Here is a 21,639-nt window from a genome sequence, read left to right as displayed (position 1 = left end):
TCAACGGTTTTTTAATAGTCTCTGCTAAAAAAAACTAAAGTGTTCTCTGAATGCTTATATTTAGACATTTTAAATAGTTTTTTTTCTTATTGATTTTTTTATACGAGGACTGCCTTTTATATTTTGCATATAGGTGGTAGAGACCCACGGAGGCGCTTGTGGGGCATCCCTTTTAACGAAGTTTATCAATGCTGCAAGGACCTGCAGGAAGGGCAAATGGTCCTGCATTTCCTGTGCCATTATCCGGCTTTGTATAGGACCCGCAATCGTTTCCTCGGAGGTTCCAGCTTTGTAAACCTTGAAGACGTGGCCTGAAAGAGCATATCGGATGTCACCCGTTACATTAATGCCACCGAATGGTTAAAAACAGTTAACAATCCAACTTTCCCATCCCTATTAATATTTTATTACAATTTTCGAAGACTTGTCTCTACAACAATGTCTTGCCGAGTTGGTTTCTGTTTTTGGCAATCACTACCACATCTATCGACAATCTCTCGTTGGCATGGAGAATTTAATCGTGGACAACGTCCCAAACCAAGACCAGGTCTACCAACAAAGACACTCACCCAGAAAAACAAAAATTAGTGGTGATGTGATGAATCCTGGATTTATTCTTATGAACCCGAAAATACAATCGTTAATAGGCTGTTTGGTTGTTCCGAGATGAAAAAAAACCAATGGAAGTATTTTCAACATGGTGGCAACATTTGTCTCAAAAACAGGTCATGTAGCAATAATTCCTCTATAAGATCAAAGTACTGTTGCTGTTGATTGGTAAATATCTATTTGTTTGCCGGAATGAATTTGCTGAGTTTAGAAAAACCAACCCTCAACAACGAATGATCCTCCACCAAGACAATGCAGGTTCGGCACTCAGCTCAAAAAACAATTGAGTTTTTAAAGCGAGAAAACATCGAGTTGTTGGACCATCCTCCATACAATTCCGACCAAAAGGTGCCCATTCACATACAGTTCGCCGGCAGTCCAGAACTGTCGGTTTTTATATCGTAAAATTTCTCTAATGAACGTACGCCCGGTGGCGTCGAGGTACAGGCTCTCGTCTACCAATCTCAAGGTGTGGGTTCGATTCCCACACCAGGCATTTCATCAACCGAGTATTTCTATTAAAATAAAAATAGTTTGGGTGCCTAGGTCGGCTCAGCCTTAAATGAGTACTTGGGATTCACAATCCTGAGGTAATAATAGGCGGTTGAAGCGTAGTGCTAGCCACATTATCTTCCTTGTATACCGAACGGCTCTAGTATACCAAGCTGTACCTTGCTACTCCCAAGGCGTTAAACGCTATATACGGGAGCTATTATTATTATTATAAATTTCTCTATATACAGGCCGTCGACAGGTCTGAATCTGCAGATCGCTTGAATCTCACGGCCGACTGAAGTGTATGGCGAAAAATCGACAGTTCTAATCGTACGTTCCAATCTTTTGACAAGTTGGACGTTTTGTACTATCAAGATGAGCGATTTAAGTAATAATACGACTTTTTTAACCGATTTTCTTAATTTGTATAGGTAATTGTCTTGTTTGTGGAAAATTAAAAGTTATGTTTAATCACAAATAGGAAAAAACTAAAGCTTATGAAAAATTGTTGGAATTTTATAAAACTGTTGATACAACTATTGATACTGTAAAGGAAAGAATAAACAATTTGCGAAGTGCTTTTCGAAAGGAACTTAAAAGGCGCGAAAATCAAAGCATGCAGGTGAACCGTTTTTGTATTTTCCTTTGATATTAGGGCTGAACCATCTTTGAAAGTTTATTAAAACATGTGTCATTCATTCTGAAGTAGTTTTTAAGGTCACTAGTTCTTAATTTTCGCACTTCATATGAGATAAAATATATCATGTTGTTCACTAAACTTTCACCCAGAAACGCTTTTTGGTCTTTGTAATTGGTTCTTGCAATAACAAAAACACGAGAATTAAGTGTATTTTTTATATTTAAAAACATTTTTCACTTCAAGACCTTTCGATTAAAACTGACGATAAGTTTGTGTGTGGTAAAAGCACAGTTTTTCTTCAGTTCAAAAACTGACAGTCCCAAAGCTGAAGATCGCATCGTTTGACGTAACTGCATTGTGTGGTGGCTTGACAAAGTTTAGATCTTCAGTTCAGATCGTACAGTCCTAGAACTGCCGGCGAACCGCATGTGAATGGGCACCTTAAGTCTAATGACTTTTTACTTTCTCAAAAATTACAATGATCTGCGTCAACTGCGTGGTCAAGGGTTTTTAGTCCACAGATTCAGTCAGCGCCTTCAAAACTCAATTTTGAAGATATCAAAAAGCGAGTGGAATAACTGCTTTCAGAATTGGATGCAAAAATGCATTTCTCGTGGAGAATATTTTGAAAATCTATAGTGTCTATAAGTTATCTTATAGCAAAATATAAAAGACAACCCTCGTACCTAACTGGGTGTTGAATAAGCAGTATTAAAAGGGAACCTATAATAGAGCCTTGTTGAGCATCAAATAGATATTTGATATATAGAATGTAGAATGAGTAAGAGGGGGGGGGGTTAATCACTGCGACCTTAAAGGTCTATTGTGCCCCCCTTCCTTGAGTCGTCACACAGTCTATAACACATCATACCCCTGTTGTAGAGGGGACAGGGTATTTCCCATCCTCCTCTGACAACAGTTCTTCCTCTGAGGGTACACACCCTTTAACGATTGGAGTTTGGCCCTCCGTGCCGCCCTTCACAGTCGAGGAGCTTACCTCCGGCTGAGAAACCCGTGAGGTGGAGACTGGAGGGTCTGTCTCCATTTTCTCCATCTCTTCTTTCATTGTCTCTCCTTAGACCTGATACCGGTGTTGTCCCGTATCTATAATAGAATCCCTCTTTCTCTATTGCCTCCTTGGATTTGAGGTCAATTCCTATTGTGAGGACCTGACCATGACCCTCCTCCCTCGAGTTGATGACTCGCCAACTCGATTTCCTTACATTGAAGTTCTGACCCTGGATAAGGCTCAGCAGGTCTCTCTCTCTCTCTCTCTCTCTCTCTCTCTCTATCTATCTTTATTCCTACAAGAGGAATGTAGTGGTCAGGTGATGTGTGCGGTTTGTCTCCATAATTCCCTGTCTTGTGCTTCATGTACAAGCGTGTGCAGTGGCTTGTGGGTGATCTTTGATAGCTAGTCTATTCATCGGGAGGGCGAGCGGCCTCTTGGTCTTCTTTCCGGAACCTTGCCCTGTATAATGAGTTTTTCCATACAGTCAGTATCTCTCCTCATAACGTGACCGAAATATTTCAGTATACGTGACTGTATAGAAGTTGAGAGGTGTTCTGTGATGTTCAGTTCTTGGATTATGGATTCATTGGTTCGCCGGGCAGTCCAGGGAATTCTGAGCATTCGTCGCCAACAGTACATCTCAGTTGCGTCAATTTTTTTCATTTTTGACTGTCTCATCGTCCAGGACTCGGAGCCATACATTAATATAGGAAATATTAGGCAGTGAACAAGCCTTTTTTTTAAGTGTTTAGATATGTTTTTGTCTCGCCATATGAGAGTTTTCGTACTGCCACTCTTGTCATTTCACATCTTCTTATTTCCCCTTTTAACGATCCCGTGTTGTTTATAAGTGACCCAAAATATATATATTGACTTACAACCTCAAAACGACCAATGCTCACTACATCAGGTTTGTTGGTGTTTTGCCTGTCGATAATCATAATTTTTGTTTTAGAGGGCTCAGCAGGTCGGTGGTGTCTTTCCCCTTGCTCCTCGGCAGAAAGACCGTGATGGCCAATATTTGATATAATTAGACTAATATATTTGAGCTCAATAAATTAGTTATAAATTCTCAAATTTGAACTAACATTTTAACTAAATTCTAGATCCTTTCAAAAATTGTTCAGGTCTGTAAAGTTGTTTATGTCCGGTGTAAGCGGTGTTATTATCATAAATTTCAGTTAAATTTCTTCCAAATAACTTTATTATTTTGTTTGTTATTAGCTAATCAATTATTTTAATAAGCGTTCTTTTCGTGTTCGAAATCGACTCATTAATGAATCTTCGAAAAATTATCGTTGGTATGCAGACTTTCGGCAAAGTTTACAGAATAAAATATCTTTCGGCCAGGATGTAAACGACCTATCCTCGGCTGAAAGATATACCGCTTAATATCGAAAGTGCAATCTTTTGTTTTGTTGTTTTTTATTTTTAGCAATATGGCGGCCCGCTTTGACCGCTCAAGATAACCCGACTTGTTTACGAAAACGGCCAAAATAATATGTATTTTGCGCCCACAGCTTTTCCGTGTTCGCGCAGAATGGGTAATTGCAATTGCCGGGAAATAATTGGAATATGTTTTTATGGATTCCGTCACGTGTGATGGCCGTGAAATGTGAAATAGATACTAATGCGGTCAATTTAATGGGAAATAGGGAGAGAACAGGTGGCTAGATTATTAAACTGACTATCCCACAGAGCGGTGTAAAACGGGAAGAAAAAATTAAAGCGTTTTGTTAATCTTAGATTAGATTCTTTGTACGAGGTGGCTATTAGAGGATATTATGGTCCTCTTCTGATCCTTAGGTTGCATTCTTCCATCATTCTCCAGTCCTATCCTAAAAAGTCTAGCAACTTGGAGACTGAACCCTTCATATAGCTCTCTATAATAGTAGTAAATATTTTTATTAAATTTGGTTCTTGAGTATTTGGCAAGTTTTCAACATAGCATATGTACCTTTTTGTTTTTTTTGCTGTAGCACGTATAGTTTGTCAACATGGCAAGTTGCCAAACACCGGTTACATATTCTTGTAAAATGCGGTTTGAGCAGTTTGAGCTGGTGATTGTTATGCTCCAACAATATTTAATGGTCATTTTTATCTATCATTTTTATTGTCGATTATTTAAATGATGGTTTATGCCATTTGCTTAACACAACATAATAATTAAAGGTACTTAAGAACTATACCCTCCCGGACACTTTATCTACGTGGTCTGTATTTTAATATAAATATAAATGTCCGGTTGACAGACAGAGAGACAAAATAAAAAGCGGCATACAGTGTTTTACGTGTGTAGGAAAATTTGTGTAGAATAAAAACAATTGTGTATGCACTATGTGCGCGTATTTGAAGTGAAACTTCTTACTAACAGCACAGAATATCTAGCTACGCAATTGTATTGCATAGCTATATATTCTGTGCTAACAGCTATTAAATTGAAGGATTGAAGGATATATAATTTTTATGAATGTTTTTATAAACTTAGAAAAAATTAAAGTTAATATAAAACCGTATACTATTCTAGCTTTATAATTTTATAATGTTGTTCATATCCAAATATTAATATATCCATTTAGAACAAGAGTTTTTTTTAATTTTTATATGTAGTGGAATACCACCGAAAATACACACTTTTATGCAAATGCCTAATAATGTTAGAATGTAGAATGTAGAATGTTTAGGAGGGGAGTTAATCACCGCGACCTTATAGATCTATTGTGTGTTCCCCTTTCTTGAGTTATAACGAGTTATAACTCATCATACAGTCTCAGGGCTTTAACAAAAGCCAGTATCTGAGACGGCTCCACAGAGGCCAGCTCTCCATCCTCGACATCAGACGTATCAGGGTTCATGGCACGAATGGTCGTCGTCTCGGCGCACTCAGTGATAAGGTGTTCTGGTGTTTCCCCATTTTCCCCACAAAATCTGCATTCGCCGTTGTTTCTCAGTTTCAGCCTACTGAGGTGTTCGTTGAGGAGACAGTGGCCTGTTAGAAACCCCGTGACAATCCGACGATTGTTTTTACTTAAATCAAGGAAAACCTTTGATTTTTCTCGGTCATAAGTTCTGAGGAACTTTTTCGAGTGTCTTAGACCGTTGGAGGACACCCATTCCAAGTTACGGATGGAGTCTTCCAGATTCTTCAGTTCCGGTTTCAGTTGGTTCCCGTTTGGAAAACAGAAGGGTTCTGGTCCAGTTAGTGGAGTGTTCGCTCCTTTTCTAGCTAGATCATTTGCTTTTTCATTTCCTTGGTGAGCAGGCACCCAGAGTAGGAGGACTTCATTTTCTTTACCTAATTTGTTGAGCTTCTCTAGGCATTCTTTGACCAACTTCGAATTGATGGTTACTGAGTTGATCGCGTTAAGTGCTGCTTGACTATCGGATAGGATGGCAATTTCCCGTTTTCAATAGTTCCTATCTAAGATAAATTGTACGCATCTTTCGATAGCGCAAATTTCTGCCTGAAGGATACAGGGATAGGTGCCCATTGGTTCGGAGTATTTAGTTTTCGGCCCAAATACTCCTATCCCTGTCCCTGCTTTGGTTTTGGAAGCATCAGTATACCACGTGATGGTATGGTCTTTTATATGCTGAGTAAGCGTTTCTTTCTTCCAATCCTTTTTATTACTCAATACTACAGTGAGGTGTTTCTCAAAGTAATAATGTTAACGCCCCTTTAAATTTATTTAAGAGAAGAAATTTTGAACATGTTCGAGACATTTGTATGTTATCTGTTGTCGAGACACAGAATTTAAATCTTGGTTTACTGATTTTTTTTCAATCATTAAGAAAATGTTTTGGTTACTATGGAAAGGCAGATGGAATGAGATATGTCTCAAAAGGAATTGTTACTTCCCTTTACAAAAGCATATGGTTTAGACAATTAAAAATTTTCCCAGAAAAAGATTACATCCTTCTTTAGGTTAAGATGTAGACATTGTCTAATTCCGTCCCATTTACATCGTTAGGTGTAAATGCAGATTCTTTTAGCGATTGTGGAGAAATTGGAACGTTAAACCATATTCATTTTGAATGCCATACATTTTCTGCTTTAGTAGACTGCTTTTTATAAATATTGCATTTGACATTTTTCAGAGGATCTGGTAATATTTTGTTCAACAGTCGGGGTATGGGATTTCCCAGACTCACTTCTGTGGCGATCCTCGTCTGTCATCACATAAGCCCTCTCAACGATAGATAGTTAATTTTATCATCTGGACGAATTGCCCTGGCAGCTGTGGCTATTAAACCAAAATACTACTACTGCTAACCAACAATTTGTGTAATCTGTGGTCTGCTTTTGTTTAAATGATTTGTTCATTATTCATTATTTATAATGATTTACAGTAATTTTATTATATTTATTTCCTGAGTGCTTGAACTTGTTGAAGACCCATCATGACCAGAAATGTTACCCAAAATATTACACATGACACTTTTTTCTTATTTTCTTTGGAATTTTCTATATAGCTATCTGCCACTGTGTTAGAGCGCCAACCACCATGTCTTTTAACAGTTAATAAATCCACTCCTGAATATGCAAGCAACGACGCAGACGATCTACGGAAACAATGTCCAGTGTATTGTTGTGGATTTGGAAGACAATGCTATTTTATACGGCATTTTCCCTAAAGTATTAATGCCAACGGGTTGCTTAATACATTTTCCATTTCTGTACCCACAAAAAATCTAGTATGCTCTATGTTGCTTGGCCGCATAGCTATATATCTTCGAACCATTTCCACCATATTTATTCCTTCAACGTTCCCTTTCGTTATAAGAAAAATCTCGTGATATCTTTGTTTTCGTAAATGGAATGACATGAATGCATTGTCCTTCATCTTTAATATTTTGCAGAATATCTGTGTTTTTCTTCACTGATATAACTGAACGTAGCATGGAATAATATACCCAAAGTGATGAAGCCTTCCTATGTTTTGAAAGATGTTCAAAATATGCCAGGAGAACCTTTTCGTTACTACTATTCTTGATTCCTTTCCCTTTACACCAATCTTCAAGTTTTACATAGGCTTGCTCGTACGTTTGTCTTGATTTTTCGGGAAGTAGGGAATCGACAACGTTTTGCGCAATCCCTTCAATATCCGAAGGGACACTTTCAGAATCAGAATCACCCATATTAATATTATTTTTTGCTTTTTGCTAAAATTGAACGTTTAACACGAAATTGAACATCAATAATTGAGTTGTCAAAGTCAAAATGGAAACAATCAACAAGCACGGTTACCACGGCGTCGACTAATATGGGCACCTGATAATTTTGAATTTTAATTTTTATGAGGATATCTCTGATATTTTAAATTAAATTAAATCTCTTTCGTCGTCCCTCGTGTCGCGTCGTAGATTAAATTTTGAATGATACATGTTCGATACGAACTTTTTAATGAAACTTGTGTAACTACACTCGGCTAACGCCTCGTGGCTTAGCGTTTCATTATGATGTTCGTATCGAACTTGTATCATTAATAAATATTATGTGTTCTACTTCCACCAATGCGTTCCCTATGGTACAACAGAGTCACTTTTACTGACAACTTTTAGAAAATGTTACTGTCACTAGCGACTGCTAACAGTTATTAGTAAAAGTCGACAAATTTCCTTAAAATACGACGTTCACTGGTCCAATGCGTGATAGTGAGCATTAGTGATTGTTAACATTTATTGGATTAGCGACTTTCACTGTAACAAAATAATTTTCATAGTTTTTTTTGGATCTTATTTACTGGATTTTTAAGCTTTACGCAATGGATCATAACGGTAGCAATAAGTTAAAATTCGATGAAAAATGTTGTCATATCTATATATAAATGTACGTGCAAATTGTGCAATTAATGTTACATATAGACTTAGTATAATAAGGATTGCAAAATGACGACAATCTATATAATCTAACAAATAAAGTTTCATTGAGTTATGTTAACAATTATTATATTTTTACATTAACGGTTGAATTAAGAAACGCTTTACGTGTCGATTAAAAATATATTCGAAATGCATTTGCTGCGATGATTTGGAATTAGTTTAAATGGATTTTAAATTAATACTTGTTATTTAGTTGGGTAAAACTATCTCTGGTATTTTATGTCTGTTTCAAGATAACATAACATATTAAAAGAATTGTAGCAAATAAATTAAGAATTGATTGCGTAGCACGGTATCTTCTTGCCCTGTTTTTCGCATTCCTCCCTCTTTGAGTAACACGTTTCAACATGAATTTATAAATTAGTTCATGTTTGATCTTTAATATCTACGCCTGTTGATCATCAGTTTCGTGAATCAGTACTTTCATTAGAAATCGAAAGATGATGTTGAAACGAAAACCGGTCATGTTTGGAACTTAAAAAGCGAAAGCATTTCAAAAACTATTTTCAAAATTGAGATTTTCGTGCCTCCTTTAATCTATCATATTTAAAGAAATTCTTGTTTTACAAGAACATATTCATTGATGCTAAAGAGTGATTATCATTTGTCTATAACGTGACTTTTAGTGTAGTTGATGCTGATACAATTTATTTAGAAACTATACAATTGCGCATGTTTATGACGGAATACCAAATTTTGTTTTTATACTAGATTTCATATTGATGAAAATTATTGTTTTTATTATTTTTTGGAGATTGATATTAATTTTATTTATTAATAAGGCATAGGTCAATACCAATTTTCAGATATCGATATCGATACCTAATTTTTCGATACTTTTTCTGAAAGTAGGTGAAATTCACATAAGAAAAATATTTCTAAAAGAATATTTTTGTCTATTTTTCGTTGGTTTGAAATGAAATAACGATTTGTAACTATGATATAATATAGATATTGTTTATGTTTTATTTATGTCAATTCATGTGAAGATGTGTGGGTGAAGAACGCTCATGTTTTAGATTGAGTATCTTCTTTCAAAGAGTTTAGATTTGACAATGCGGTACAAAAAAATATTAATTAAATTAATTTGTAATTCAATAAATGGTTATTTTTATTGCTTTCTTTCATTTGCAGGTAGTAGTACGGCTTGTGTGGTGCTTTTAAATCGAGAAAATAGCACTCTTTACACGGCGAATATAGGCGATAGTGGCTTCATGGTCGTTAGAAGAGGCCGCGTGGTTAGAAGATCCGAAGAACAACAACACTATTTTAATACACCTTTTCAAGTAAGCATTTACATATAGAGTTCCATTATTTCTTTTCAGTATGCCTTTTTCTTAATTATTGTTAAAAATTGTTTTACAAGAAAAAAGTTACCGATAGGTTTGTTTCGATTCTACGCTGTAGTGTTTTTTTGATTTTTCTTTCAGTGACGAAATACCCCGATTTTTTTTAAGAAAAACATAGTTTAAAATACATTATATCGCTCTTGCGCATGCGAAAAAGACTTTTAGACGCTGGACACGCGTTTCACTAACCATGTTAACATCATCAGCAGATGATTAAAACTGAAACGATGATTGATGATTAAAAATCATTTAATGACAATACAAACATGATTTTGTTGGATTCAAATTACAAATAAAAGCATTTATTTGTTTCCATAATTAATATTTATTGGATATGGATCTAAATTACTGTAAGGACAGTAGGCACAAATTAAGCTTAAGGCTTAAAGAACTGTTACTCTAGTTATAAAACCATAAAAGTCAGTTTCCCTGGACGCAAAAATTGTATAAGAATTACTACCTATTAAAACTAATGTATAAAAGAGTTATGTCAATAAAACCTATATAGTTGTATATTATTATTTTATGACGTGAACGGAATTGAATTGAACTCGGTGTTTTGCCATGTCACTTATTACATATACCCGTATATTAGAAGGAAATATTTCTGAACAATTATGAATTGTCGGCTGCACTTAATAGATTCTCTTAAAAATGAGAGGGTTGCTATTACCAAGAGAATGGCAATTTCTGCAACAATAGCTGGGTCTTAAGCAATTAATTCATGAATTAATTCGTAAGGGTATAGATAATAATATTCTAAAATAGGCATAATATATTTTTGACAGAGTTTCTCAAAAATCTATGATGACATCTAGATGGTCGATAAATGTCATTAGAGAAATTTTGCTGAAACAATGGAGTGGCGGAATTTCCAAAATTTGTTATCTTATTGGAGTTTGTCTAAGTAGACAGTCGTAGTGGAAGTGGAAACGGGGAAGTTGTTGTCCATCTCTGTTTAAGCATAGACTTTTTATAGGCGTTTCATTCCAATGCATGTAATTCCTATGCCTAGAGATCCATTGCCGGGCCTGTATAACTTTCGTTGCATGTCATCAATGACACCATGCATCGTCTTATGGAGTTTGCTTGTGGTCGTATTATGATGTGCACCCAAAGTTATTTTAATTTCCCTATACTAAATGACAGCGATTTTTATTCCCAAATCATCTCTTGACGTCGGTTTTTTGATCATATGGTTGTCCATCTCAAGTTGAAAAAAATGTAGATAATCATGGGCTATTGCATATTTTCTAGATTCCAGATTATACTTTTTGATGCTTTTATAAATTAGTTAAAATTAATTAGAAGATTATAGGGAATTCTTCAGATCAATATAAAACAAACACAATGTAACTCTGCTCTTGCATACAATTTCGAGTGTCAAGTGTGTTTCAAAAAACATGTACCATCTCTAGTAGGAAGATTCCTCACGTAAAAATAACATTTTTTGATGAGGAATCACTGAGTACTTATACAAAATTTCAAGAAACAACTTTTAATCGGCATTAAACTGTCTACTACTGTGCTAATAAGAAAAAGGCTGTAGTGTATATTTTTTTAGAAAAATATTCCAGTAATAACCTATATGCACATGCACGTCCTTGTTGAATCTATCGACCAATGACTAAAGAATATAAGGAGATGTAACGCCCATTTACGGGCTGCAGCAGAATTTGTGACCTTAGACACCATTCTTTTGATGGCAAACAATGAGTCACCGTCTGGTCACCAGCGACAATTTTACCGATTTTTAATAATTTGTGTGTAGTGAACTTTGTATAAACTTTATTTCAATGGTGATTAGTTGTTCGGCTTTCAAGTGTAAAAGCAGCAGCGATAAGAAAGAGCCAGGAGTTACGTTTTCATAGGTAAATAAACAGTCCGCTCCACCTTTTTAGCTTATTCTTAGTTTTAATTCGATAATTATTTTTCTGATATTATATATGTACTTGATGTGTGCTATACGTCGATACTAGTTTTGTACCTGTTGTTAACATTTTAATACGTTTTTTCGTAATTAATTCGTATGATACCAACGTATACATCATAGGCGTAGTCAAAACATTTATCAAAAAATAGAAATATCTCTTCAAACAGCTAGGTTAAGAAAAATATATGCCACGGCACTGTTTGGTGACATCGCCACAATTTGCTCTCGGGTGTTATTTGTCCTTGAATTCTTTAGTCATTGCTATCGACACTTTTTTAGCGAATAAAAAGTGATTAGTGATTTAAATATGTCGCACTTTTATGTAGTACATTTTACCCTCAATAATTCATTCAGTTGGCTCAAAGTACTTGAAATAAAATTATAATAAATCGAACAAAAATTAAGACTTTAATCTCCTGTAGCTACGAAACAAAGCAGAATAGGACCTATGTTGATATAAAAGATAAATCTTATTTTTACCTGAGGAATCTCACCACAGGAGATAGTACATGTTTTTTGAAACACTGGATACACATACAAGGAACAAAGAAGTCCATCTTTTTATAAGCTCTCTATTTGTATTGTCCTCGCATGTATGATATTGATTAAGTATAAAAATGTGAATTACCGATGTGTTTTTTTGTTTACAGCTATCACTGCCGCCTCCAGGGTACAGAGCCGACGTGCTAAGCGATCGTCCCGACTCTGCTTCCACAGATAACATCCCGGTAGAAGACGGGGATGTTATACTAGTAGCTACCGATGGGGTTTTCGATAATTTACCTCAGAATATTATTTTAAACGAGCTTTTAAAGGTAAGAATATATTTCTATTACATACACGTTATACTGTAGTTTAGTACAATTTCTTCATCCAATATTTCGATTGACAGCGGCTAATCGGCTATACAGATAATATAAATCGAATAGTAAACATATATATGAGATTTGAATTGAATGTGCTTCTTTAGTGTCCCCTCTGTTGCTTATCCTGTAAACTTGCCTTACAGTGACGTCATTATGTTTAGGCGTTTGTTTAAACTCCTGTAGAATAATATACATATGTAATTTGAATTGCTGTTTATTCTTTAGATATATGTATATATATATACATATATATTTTTGATGCACGCGTTTTTTTCATTTTAAATATACCTTTAATTTTATCCTTTAAATACTTAAATTGAAATTTATAATAAAAATAAATTTAACTGCAGTTAAACACCTAATGAACGGATAAATTTAATTTTAGAAAAATTTTCCCCCAATATCTCTCCTGTAGCTCGCTGTAAACGTTGGTAACTATTAGTAGACGCCAAAGACTTTATTTCCATTTAAATTTATACTATAGCTACATACGCACCTGCGTATACGTAGGTTGTCTTTTAAGTTTTTACAAAAAGTGAAACAGAAACGAACAAGTTCGAAGCGACGTGGTTTTTTCCTTTTTGAAATATTTGCCCAGAAGGTCACATTTAGACCATTTGGAACATCTGAAAACATTTTTTCCACTCTGAAGCTACATACAACTCCTAGAAACATGGTTTTGAGTCTTCAACAGCTTCTTGAGTTGGGTTGGGTTGGTTGGTCCAGTACAAGCGATTGTAAAAACTTAAAGGCAACTTATGTATGTGAGGCATTTAATGGAAAATGAAGTTCCTTAGTCCAAATTTTTCAAAAATCAAACAAAAATATTTTAGTTTAATTTATAACACATTTGATGAATATATGCTAGAAAAATTGCTTGATTGTTCATCGGGTCATCACATTACCATATTCAATACAGAACACACCTAGGTATTGAAGACCAGACGTCTTTGTAGTAGAATTTCAATAAGCCATGGCGTCAGTGGTCAGTAGCGCAGTCGTCACAGTGTTGCATTAACTGAGAACTTTATTTTATAATTTGATGAAATTTTGATAAATTATTTTATAATTGGTGTTATTTTTGATAAGACGATCTATATTTCTTAATATTTATAAAAGAAAACCCAGAAAGAAATGAATGGTTCAAAGCTTGTAACCAACAATTTTGGTCTAAGTTTTATTATTGTGTTACTATATTTTGACCAGAGAGGGATGTGTAACATTATAATATAGCAGTTTTCTGTTATTTTAATTCATATAATATAATAAAGTATGCAGAAAGAAAAAAATCGTGGGTGTTTGGGAAGGCTCGAAAGGAAACAATGTTTTTGTGACGTTTCGCGACTTTATTGTCGCTTCTTCAGGCACCAAAACATATATTAATCCATATGAGTACGACACAAACCGAGCATCGGTGTATGTCGGAAAAAATAACCTTTAAGTTTCTGTTCTTCCGTATGTGGTTTAGTGTTGGCGGTTGGAATGGCCATGAATGTTTGTATGTATAATATGCATTAATATATGTTTTGGGGCCTGAAGAAGCGATAATAAAGTCGCGAAACGTCACAAAAACATTGTTTCCTTTCGAGCCTTCCCAAACACCCACGATTTTTTTCTTTCTGCTTACTAATTATTACTGGGAACTATATAACAATAATCATAATAATAAAGTATGTCATATGTTGAAAAACAAATTTCAGTTGTTTTAATAGCTGCTATGAGATATTTTCTCAATCTAGTGAACATTTTCTGAGTCTATGAACCCACTGAAAAAGTGTTTTATTTTGGAATTCTGTTAGAAAGAACTTTGGTTAGTGTTATGTCCCATTAACTGTACTTAATATCCTATATCTTTTTGTTATCATAGTGTCAAGGAGAAAGATGTGCTGGTAGACTCCAAATGGTTGCCAACTCGATAGCCTGGATGGCCAGGAGTTTATCCTTCGACGAGACTTTCATTTCTCCTTTCGCCGAACGAGCATTTGCTAACGGTATCAATACAATAGGTAAGACTCTCTTATATTTAAATAAATAGATTCCTTGTGATCATAAAACATATGAAAGCCGCCGCTGGCGCCGCCATCTTGCCAAGATTAAGCAAAATTAAAGAGAATAAAATTTCCTATAAAAAAGGTTATACGAAAATTTTTGCCAGAGTCAACCGTTTAGGCACAAAATCCCTGAAAATTTTAGAATTTTGCTTTAAGTATGATATATTATGTATAGTCGATTTTCCGAAATCAAATGTCGATAAGGATTTACAAAAAATAGTTTTAGTTCAGTTTCTTCAATTTTGTCATGAAACAGTGGCGTATCATTAATTGGCTCATTAATTTATGAATAATTAATTGTCGTGCTGGACAGCATTCATTGCGAATTTGCATTACGATTACCACCAGGTTCAGCATTGGTCTGGTTGTACCAAAGATGCTGAAGAATGGGGTTGGAAGAAAACAAAAACAGGCATTACTCCAGTCACAACGTTGAAAGATCCAGCTCCAAAATCCCTATTGGCATTTTTATCCTGTAAATGCAAAACCAACAACTATGGTAAAGCCTGCGGATGTAGAAAATCAGGATTAAAATGTTCAATGATTTGTGCATACTGCAATGGGAAATCCTGTGACAACGTCACTGAATTGTCACTCGACAAATCTGAAGAGGAGTTGGACTTGCCTGTAGATATCCCTCTGGCGGCTGAAGATGAAGAGTTGGACGTATTGAGAGACCACACTGATGGGCCCAGCACAGCAGACACGATCGACTTTGACATCAATGAGCCAGATCCGTCGGGCTTGTGCAGATAAGTTAAAGTTTTTAATTTACCTAGTAGAGTAGGCCTCCGGGGAGACCACGTTAAAATAAACGCGCCATGTACTTTACCCCTTGGGTGGTTTGGAAAGAAGTAGGTACACATTTTCAATAATTAAAATTAATTATTCATAAATTAATGAGCGAATTAATGATACGCCACTGTTATTAAATATTACAAAATTGAAGAAACTAAACTAAAACTAGTTTTAGTGAACCCTAATCGACATTTGATTTCGGAAAATCGACTATACATAATATATCATATTTTACGCAAAATTGTAAAATTTCCAGGGATTTTGTGCCTAAACGGTTGACTTTAGCGAACATTTTTATAAGAGCTTTTTTATAAGAAATTTTATTCTCTCTCATTTTGTTCTCCTCAAATTTTCGCGAAAAACGCATAGTTTTCGAGATATTCACAAAATACCGATTTCGGGCGCCATCTTGGCAAGACGGCGGCGCCGGCGGCAAGTCTGAAAATGTGCATTTTATGGATTTTAACTTAGGGACCTCAAAACCTATAAACCTGCAAAGTTGCAAAACTTCCGGACTTTTTTCCAAGCAAAAAGCCCCAATGACTGAATTAATAGTCCTATATACCGGGTGCGTCTCAAAAGTGGCTCACCCCTATGACTTTTTTATTTTTTCAGAAAAAAAAACGAGATTTGATATGTTAGTATATGACATAAATTAGGATTGATTGACGTATTCAATTGTTTTTGGTCACTTCCTGTTTCACCGGAAATGACTACAACTTTTGATTTTTAAATGGGACCATCGGTATTTTTTTACTTTATTGGATAGAAAATGACATTCTGAATAGAACGACATATCATATGCCAATTTTCGGTAAAAAATCGTATTTTAAAATCCAATCTAGAGTGCCATGGCTATGTTAAAAACACTAATTCTTAATCAAGGAGTCTTGGAAAAATAAATTTAATCGTCTAATGTTTTTAGTATCTTGTCCTGGCCAGTTAGAAAATGCTCAAATTGTATTTTTAATCATATCTCAATTTTTTTGAAATGGAGCGAGGGTGGCTCATGAGGATATTTGGAAGAAGCATTTTTTTACGAATAATTTGATACCACACACTTGGTATTTCGAATCAAATTTTCGTTACGAACCGCAAGTTATAATTTCAAATAAAGCTTGATTTTCATGCATCCGTTATACGTTGATACGTTGGTCCGACGGTGATCTGATTGGTCATAGCGTTTTCGCGCCACTTTTCATCCGTAAATATTTTACTTCAGCCCGTCAACGGACCCGTTCATACGACAACGGACGTTTTGACACTTTTTGGACAAATTTAATCTAAACTTAATAAAAATATAAGTAAAATAGCAAAATAGTTATGGAAACGAAAATATAAAATGACATCAACGTATATCCGATAAACGGAGGCATGAAAATGCAATAAATTTAAAAACTGCGTTATTTTCTAACCAATCAAAGTCTTTAAATTCTACTAATAAAATTAATATCGTAGCAACGTATCGTCGGACAACGGATGCATGAAAATCAAGCTTAAACCATATGCGAAAATGTCAAAAGTTGACATATGATATGTCATTCTAATCAAAGTGTTATTTTCTATCGAATAAAGTAAAAAAAAACACCGAAAGTGTCATTTAAAAATCAAAAGTTATGGTCATTTCCCCATCTCTGGCTTACCACTTTTTTATTGTAGTATCAAAATTCTTCGAGATAAATGTAGTGTCACTAAAGACATGGAGGGATACGCGTAATACCTAAATGTAAACTTTGTATATATTATATCTGCTCTTGTAATCTTATTGTTTTGAATATTCAACAGTTTAACTAACTTTGACCTGTATACCTAAATTTTCATAACAAAAAAGCGATATCAATATTTATTATGCGATATTATGTTTAATTAAGTAAAATTTTTATTGTTGTGTCTGTACCATGCGGAATTAGCCTAAAGCAATTTATTAATTTCAATCTTTGAACATTAAATCAGATGAAACAATTATTTTAAAGCGGATGATGTTAATCTATCTTTTGGTCGGTAAAAATCCATCATCAACTGTTCCTGGGTTATTTACACGGTCAAGTGTGTAAATATTTTCGTAGTAGATTCTGATAAATGGAATGGCCAATTTTGTGTTAACCGTGTCAAGATTATTTATTTAAACCTTCTTGTGTCGATTTATCGAAAATATAACACATAGTCTATTTAAAGGAAGCGGTATATATGCGTCTAAGATTATTATAGATATTTAATGGTTATACTGGACGTGAGTTACTAATAATCAATTAAAATAAACCGTTAATTGGCACTAACTTTACGGTTTATTAAAGGATGTATTTTGATCAAATAAAATTGTTTGAAGGTGGGCCTTTATTAATGGCTAAATTACAATGTATTATAATTTTACTCCGGATATTTTAATGTCGATTCACCGAAGTAATGAGATTTTTGTCATAATTTTGATACTTTAAACCAAACCAAGCCAAACATACAACAAAAATTTTGCATATAATATCCGGTATCAGTAATTAAAAATTGCCAACATAGCAATTATGATATTGAAACTTAAATCATGTTTTTTGTACAGATTTTAAAAGAATATGACTGTTATTTAGTTAAAAAGTAATGCTTGGGATTGTTTACATTGTTACAATTGCCGGTTGTTCAAAGTGTATTTTTCTGAAAAAATTATATACTTAGATTACAGGTCTTAAAAATTCTCTTTACCTAAATTTTTTACATTAAGAAAGACTCTGTAAGAAGAACTTTAATATCAAATCAATCCAAAAGTTATTTTTTGTTTTTTTTTTCTCTTTAGGTCATAAATCCAGGATGTGTCTTAATAGTAACCTACGTTTTCGAGAGATAATTTTAAGAAAGCTGACTCTTTAATATATCTTTTGCTATGCTCTCAGGAATATAAATTGAGCAAGTCTCCATAGCACAGCGTGAAAAGGTTCCGCCAATGAAGTGAGAAGTCCGAGTTCGAAACCGTCTCGGGGTAGAATTGTTTTCGTTCACTTCCTGTTTCACCGAAAATGGCTACAACTTTTGATTTTTAAATGGTATTCTCGGTATTTTGTTACATTATTCCTTTGAATAAGAAGACTAAGGAAGGAGCATATCAAAAATCTTAGGTCCACCGCGATGGAACTCAAATATGGCCGACTTAATTTCCGGTTTATCAGTGCCGTTCTAATTTTATTTAAAAAATGTAAAACTATGATGTAGGGTAGACGTGGGGTAGACTCAATATTTTTTTTTATTTTACGTTGTGAATAAATGTTGGTAGTTATTAAAATTGTTATAAAAACATATTATTATAATAAAAATAGATACGTTTTAATAATTATTTATTAACACAAACATCCGATACGCTATTGAAGCAGATAAGTCAAATTGACGTGTCTAAATTCAAAGTAATAAATAAAAGCAAAAATGCAAGAAAAAATATATAATTAGTTAATTTAAGTGAATTTCATAAATGATCGGTTTACTACACATATGTATATTATATAGTCACTTACTAGCGAGAAGTTGTTCCATTATTTCACTCGATTTCTGCCAAGAAAATGAGTGTTTTTAACTAGCCATGGCACTCTAGGTTGAAATTTAAAATACAATTTTGTTTTAAGCGAAAATGTCAAAAGTTGACATATGATATGCCATATTCAGATTGTGTTTTCTATCGAATAAAGTAAAAAAATACCCAAGGTGCCATTTAAAAATCAAAAGTTGTACTCATTTCGGGTGAAACAGGAAGTGGCCGAAAAGAATTGAATACGTCAATAAATCCTAATTTATATTATATGCATACCAGATCTCATTTTTTTATCTAAAAAAATAAAAAATAAATAGTTATAGGGGTGCTTTTGAGACGCACCCGGTATAATATATATCTTAATAATATGGCAACATAGGTAGTAGATTAAATTTAGAGGGACGAAAACCATCATAGTACAATGTGTCGCCTAGCATATCGGCCAGTTATTTTTATTTAGCTGTTCCCAATCTGTTTTCCTTAAATACACACACACACGCATACACACACACACACACACACAATAATTATTATTGCACTCGTGACCATTGTCTTCCAATTTGTGTTGCAGTGTTTTGGAACAGCTGGAACTGGAAGAGGAGTCCACGGAACTGAAGGCTCCTTGATCAAACATTAGCGGTTTAAAACAGCCATATGGCATTCTAGATTGATATTTAAAATACTATTTGTCTAGCGAAAATGTCAGAAGTCGACATATGATATGTCATTCAATTCATATAATGGCATTTTCTATTTTTATAAATATATTTGAATCATCCTGTATTATCTATGATTTTTTTAAATGAGCTACCATTGCCCACAGGTTTTGAAAAAAAATATGATTTATTATAACAGCGCTTTCAGATGGAGCGGAGCGTCCGCGCTGTTTTTGTGCTGCTTGTTTTTTTCAAGATAGCCGTCAGACGAAATCATCCGAACGGAGCATACACGACTCCTGTGAAATTGTTCATTTAAACTCATAGAACTCGCGGACGGTCCGTGCGGACGCTCCGCTCCCTCTGAAAGCGCTGTTAGATATGCAGAACTTAAATCAATGTTTTTTTGTGTAAAAGTTTTACTATTTATTGTATTTTTTTTCAGGTGGTAAACCGGATGATATCACAGTGATTTTGGCAACAGTTGCAATGTAATCCAACTGATAGGCGAAACCTGAACCTCTTTTCATCGCATACTCATTCTTCATTGAACATTATTTTGCTATTTATAGTATTCGTTGTCATTTAAAATCATTTTTTTTTGTTTCATCATTTTTTTAAACATTTATGTTTTATTGGATCTAAAGGTAATTAGGGTCAAATTTTCCCTTTATATTTTTTTTACTTCCAAAGTCGATCAAACAAGGTGAAAACCCAATTTAAGTTTTTAAGTTTCAAAAATCTAATTTTTGGAACTAATAAAGAGATTCAATAGTTAACTAAAAAACTAAATAGATTGGTTCTTCATTTTTAGAAAAAGTTTAATTGTACCTGAAATACATATTTCCTCTAACAAATAAGCAAATATGTGATTCTTTGGGCTACTTATGATTTTAGAAGGCTGTTCAAATGTTAATTGTAGTCATTTTAGTTATATTGTGTAGCTATTTTAATAATATACAAAGTGAAAATTTAAAAATGTTTGCGGAAAACTTTTTTTTACTTGAATTTTGAAACATTTTGTAAAAATAAGTAAATTTATCTGCGATATCCAATATCGTTTTATTTTATACAGCTTTGAATTATCACTCTGTATAAGTTAATTTTGTATTATGCCAGCCATAGCACTAAAGTTACCCCAAAGTATTTGAAAACTTAAAATTTGTCAGGTACCGAATTGTTAATGCCTAATATTTAGGTTTGTAATAATCATTTAGTTTTAATTCTTTTTGTCTTTAGTTATGAACAATAACTTTGTCCCACTTGTTTCTTTGCAACTGTGAGTGCCGACTAGTTTCAAATAAATAGTTGTTATTGAATGAATCTTTTTGTTTTATTTTTCAAACCGTTTTTTGTGACTATAAAAAAGAGTAAAGATTGTTCAGCAATCGTTCACCGTTACGTCATCACTATTTGTCAAATATGAGTTTTAGTGTGTCTGAGATCAGTTCATATTGTTTAGAAAAGTTTAAGTACTTTCCTATATTACTGATTGAACGAGTTCCGTTTTTTTTCCGCATTCATTTTTTTAAACCCTTCATCAGTTACAATTACTTTAATTCCAATCCTTTGGACTGTTGAACAACCCAGATAAGCCTACCGTCCGTTTAAACATACACTTTACAAACTTTTGTAAAATAAAGATTCAAATAAACTTTGGTAGATGGCGCCACCAAGACAATAACCTGTTGATGTTTCTTCAGTAGATTTCCAATAAGTGGGAATTAGAGAGTGTTTAGAGCGCCTGAAATAATTTGTGAAATTTAGTGATTTCCAAGAGTAAAAAACATGGATAATTGGAGGTAAGAATTTTAGAAATATATAATAATGAATTATTGTACA

The 21,639-nt window shown here is 34.0% G+C and overlaps 1 protein-coding gene across 1 annotated transcript in view; it reads left to right on the top strand.

Annotated features, from left to right (window-relative positions):
• LOC115878827 (protein phosphatase PTC7 homolog) overlaps positions 1-21,120 on the top strand; it is a 50,008-nt gene extending 28,888 nt beyond the window's left edge. The window contains exons 3-6 of the mRNA XM_030895432.1: positions 9,774-9,925; positions 12,572-12,736; positions 14,655-14,793; positions 20,243-21,120. Of these exons, the coding sequence (XP_030751292.1) occupies positions 9,774-9,925; positions 12,572-12,736; positions 14,655-14,793; positions 20,243-20,292 (506 nt within the window). The 3' untranslated portion in view covers positions 20,293-21,120. The remainder of the gene's footprint in view (positions 1-9,773; positions 9,926-12,571; positions 12,737-14,654; positions 14,794-20,242) is intronic.
• The last annotated feature ends 519 nt before the right edge of the window (positions 21,121-21,639 follow it).

The sequence above is a fragment of the Sitophilus oryzae genome, unplaced genomic scaffold (assembly GCF_002938485.1).
Source record: "Sitophilus oryzae breed Bouriz unplaced genomic scaffold, Soryzae_2.0 scaffold_1532_pilon_pilon, whole genome shotgun sequence".
Taxonomy (NCBI): Eukaryota; Metazoa; Arthropoda; class Insecta; order Coleoptera; family Curculionidae; genus Sitophilus; species Sitophilus oryzae.
The sequence above is the reverse complement of the archived record's forward strand: the minus strand, read 5'-3'. Positions and strand labels throughout refer to the sequence as shown.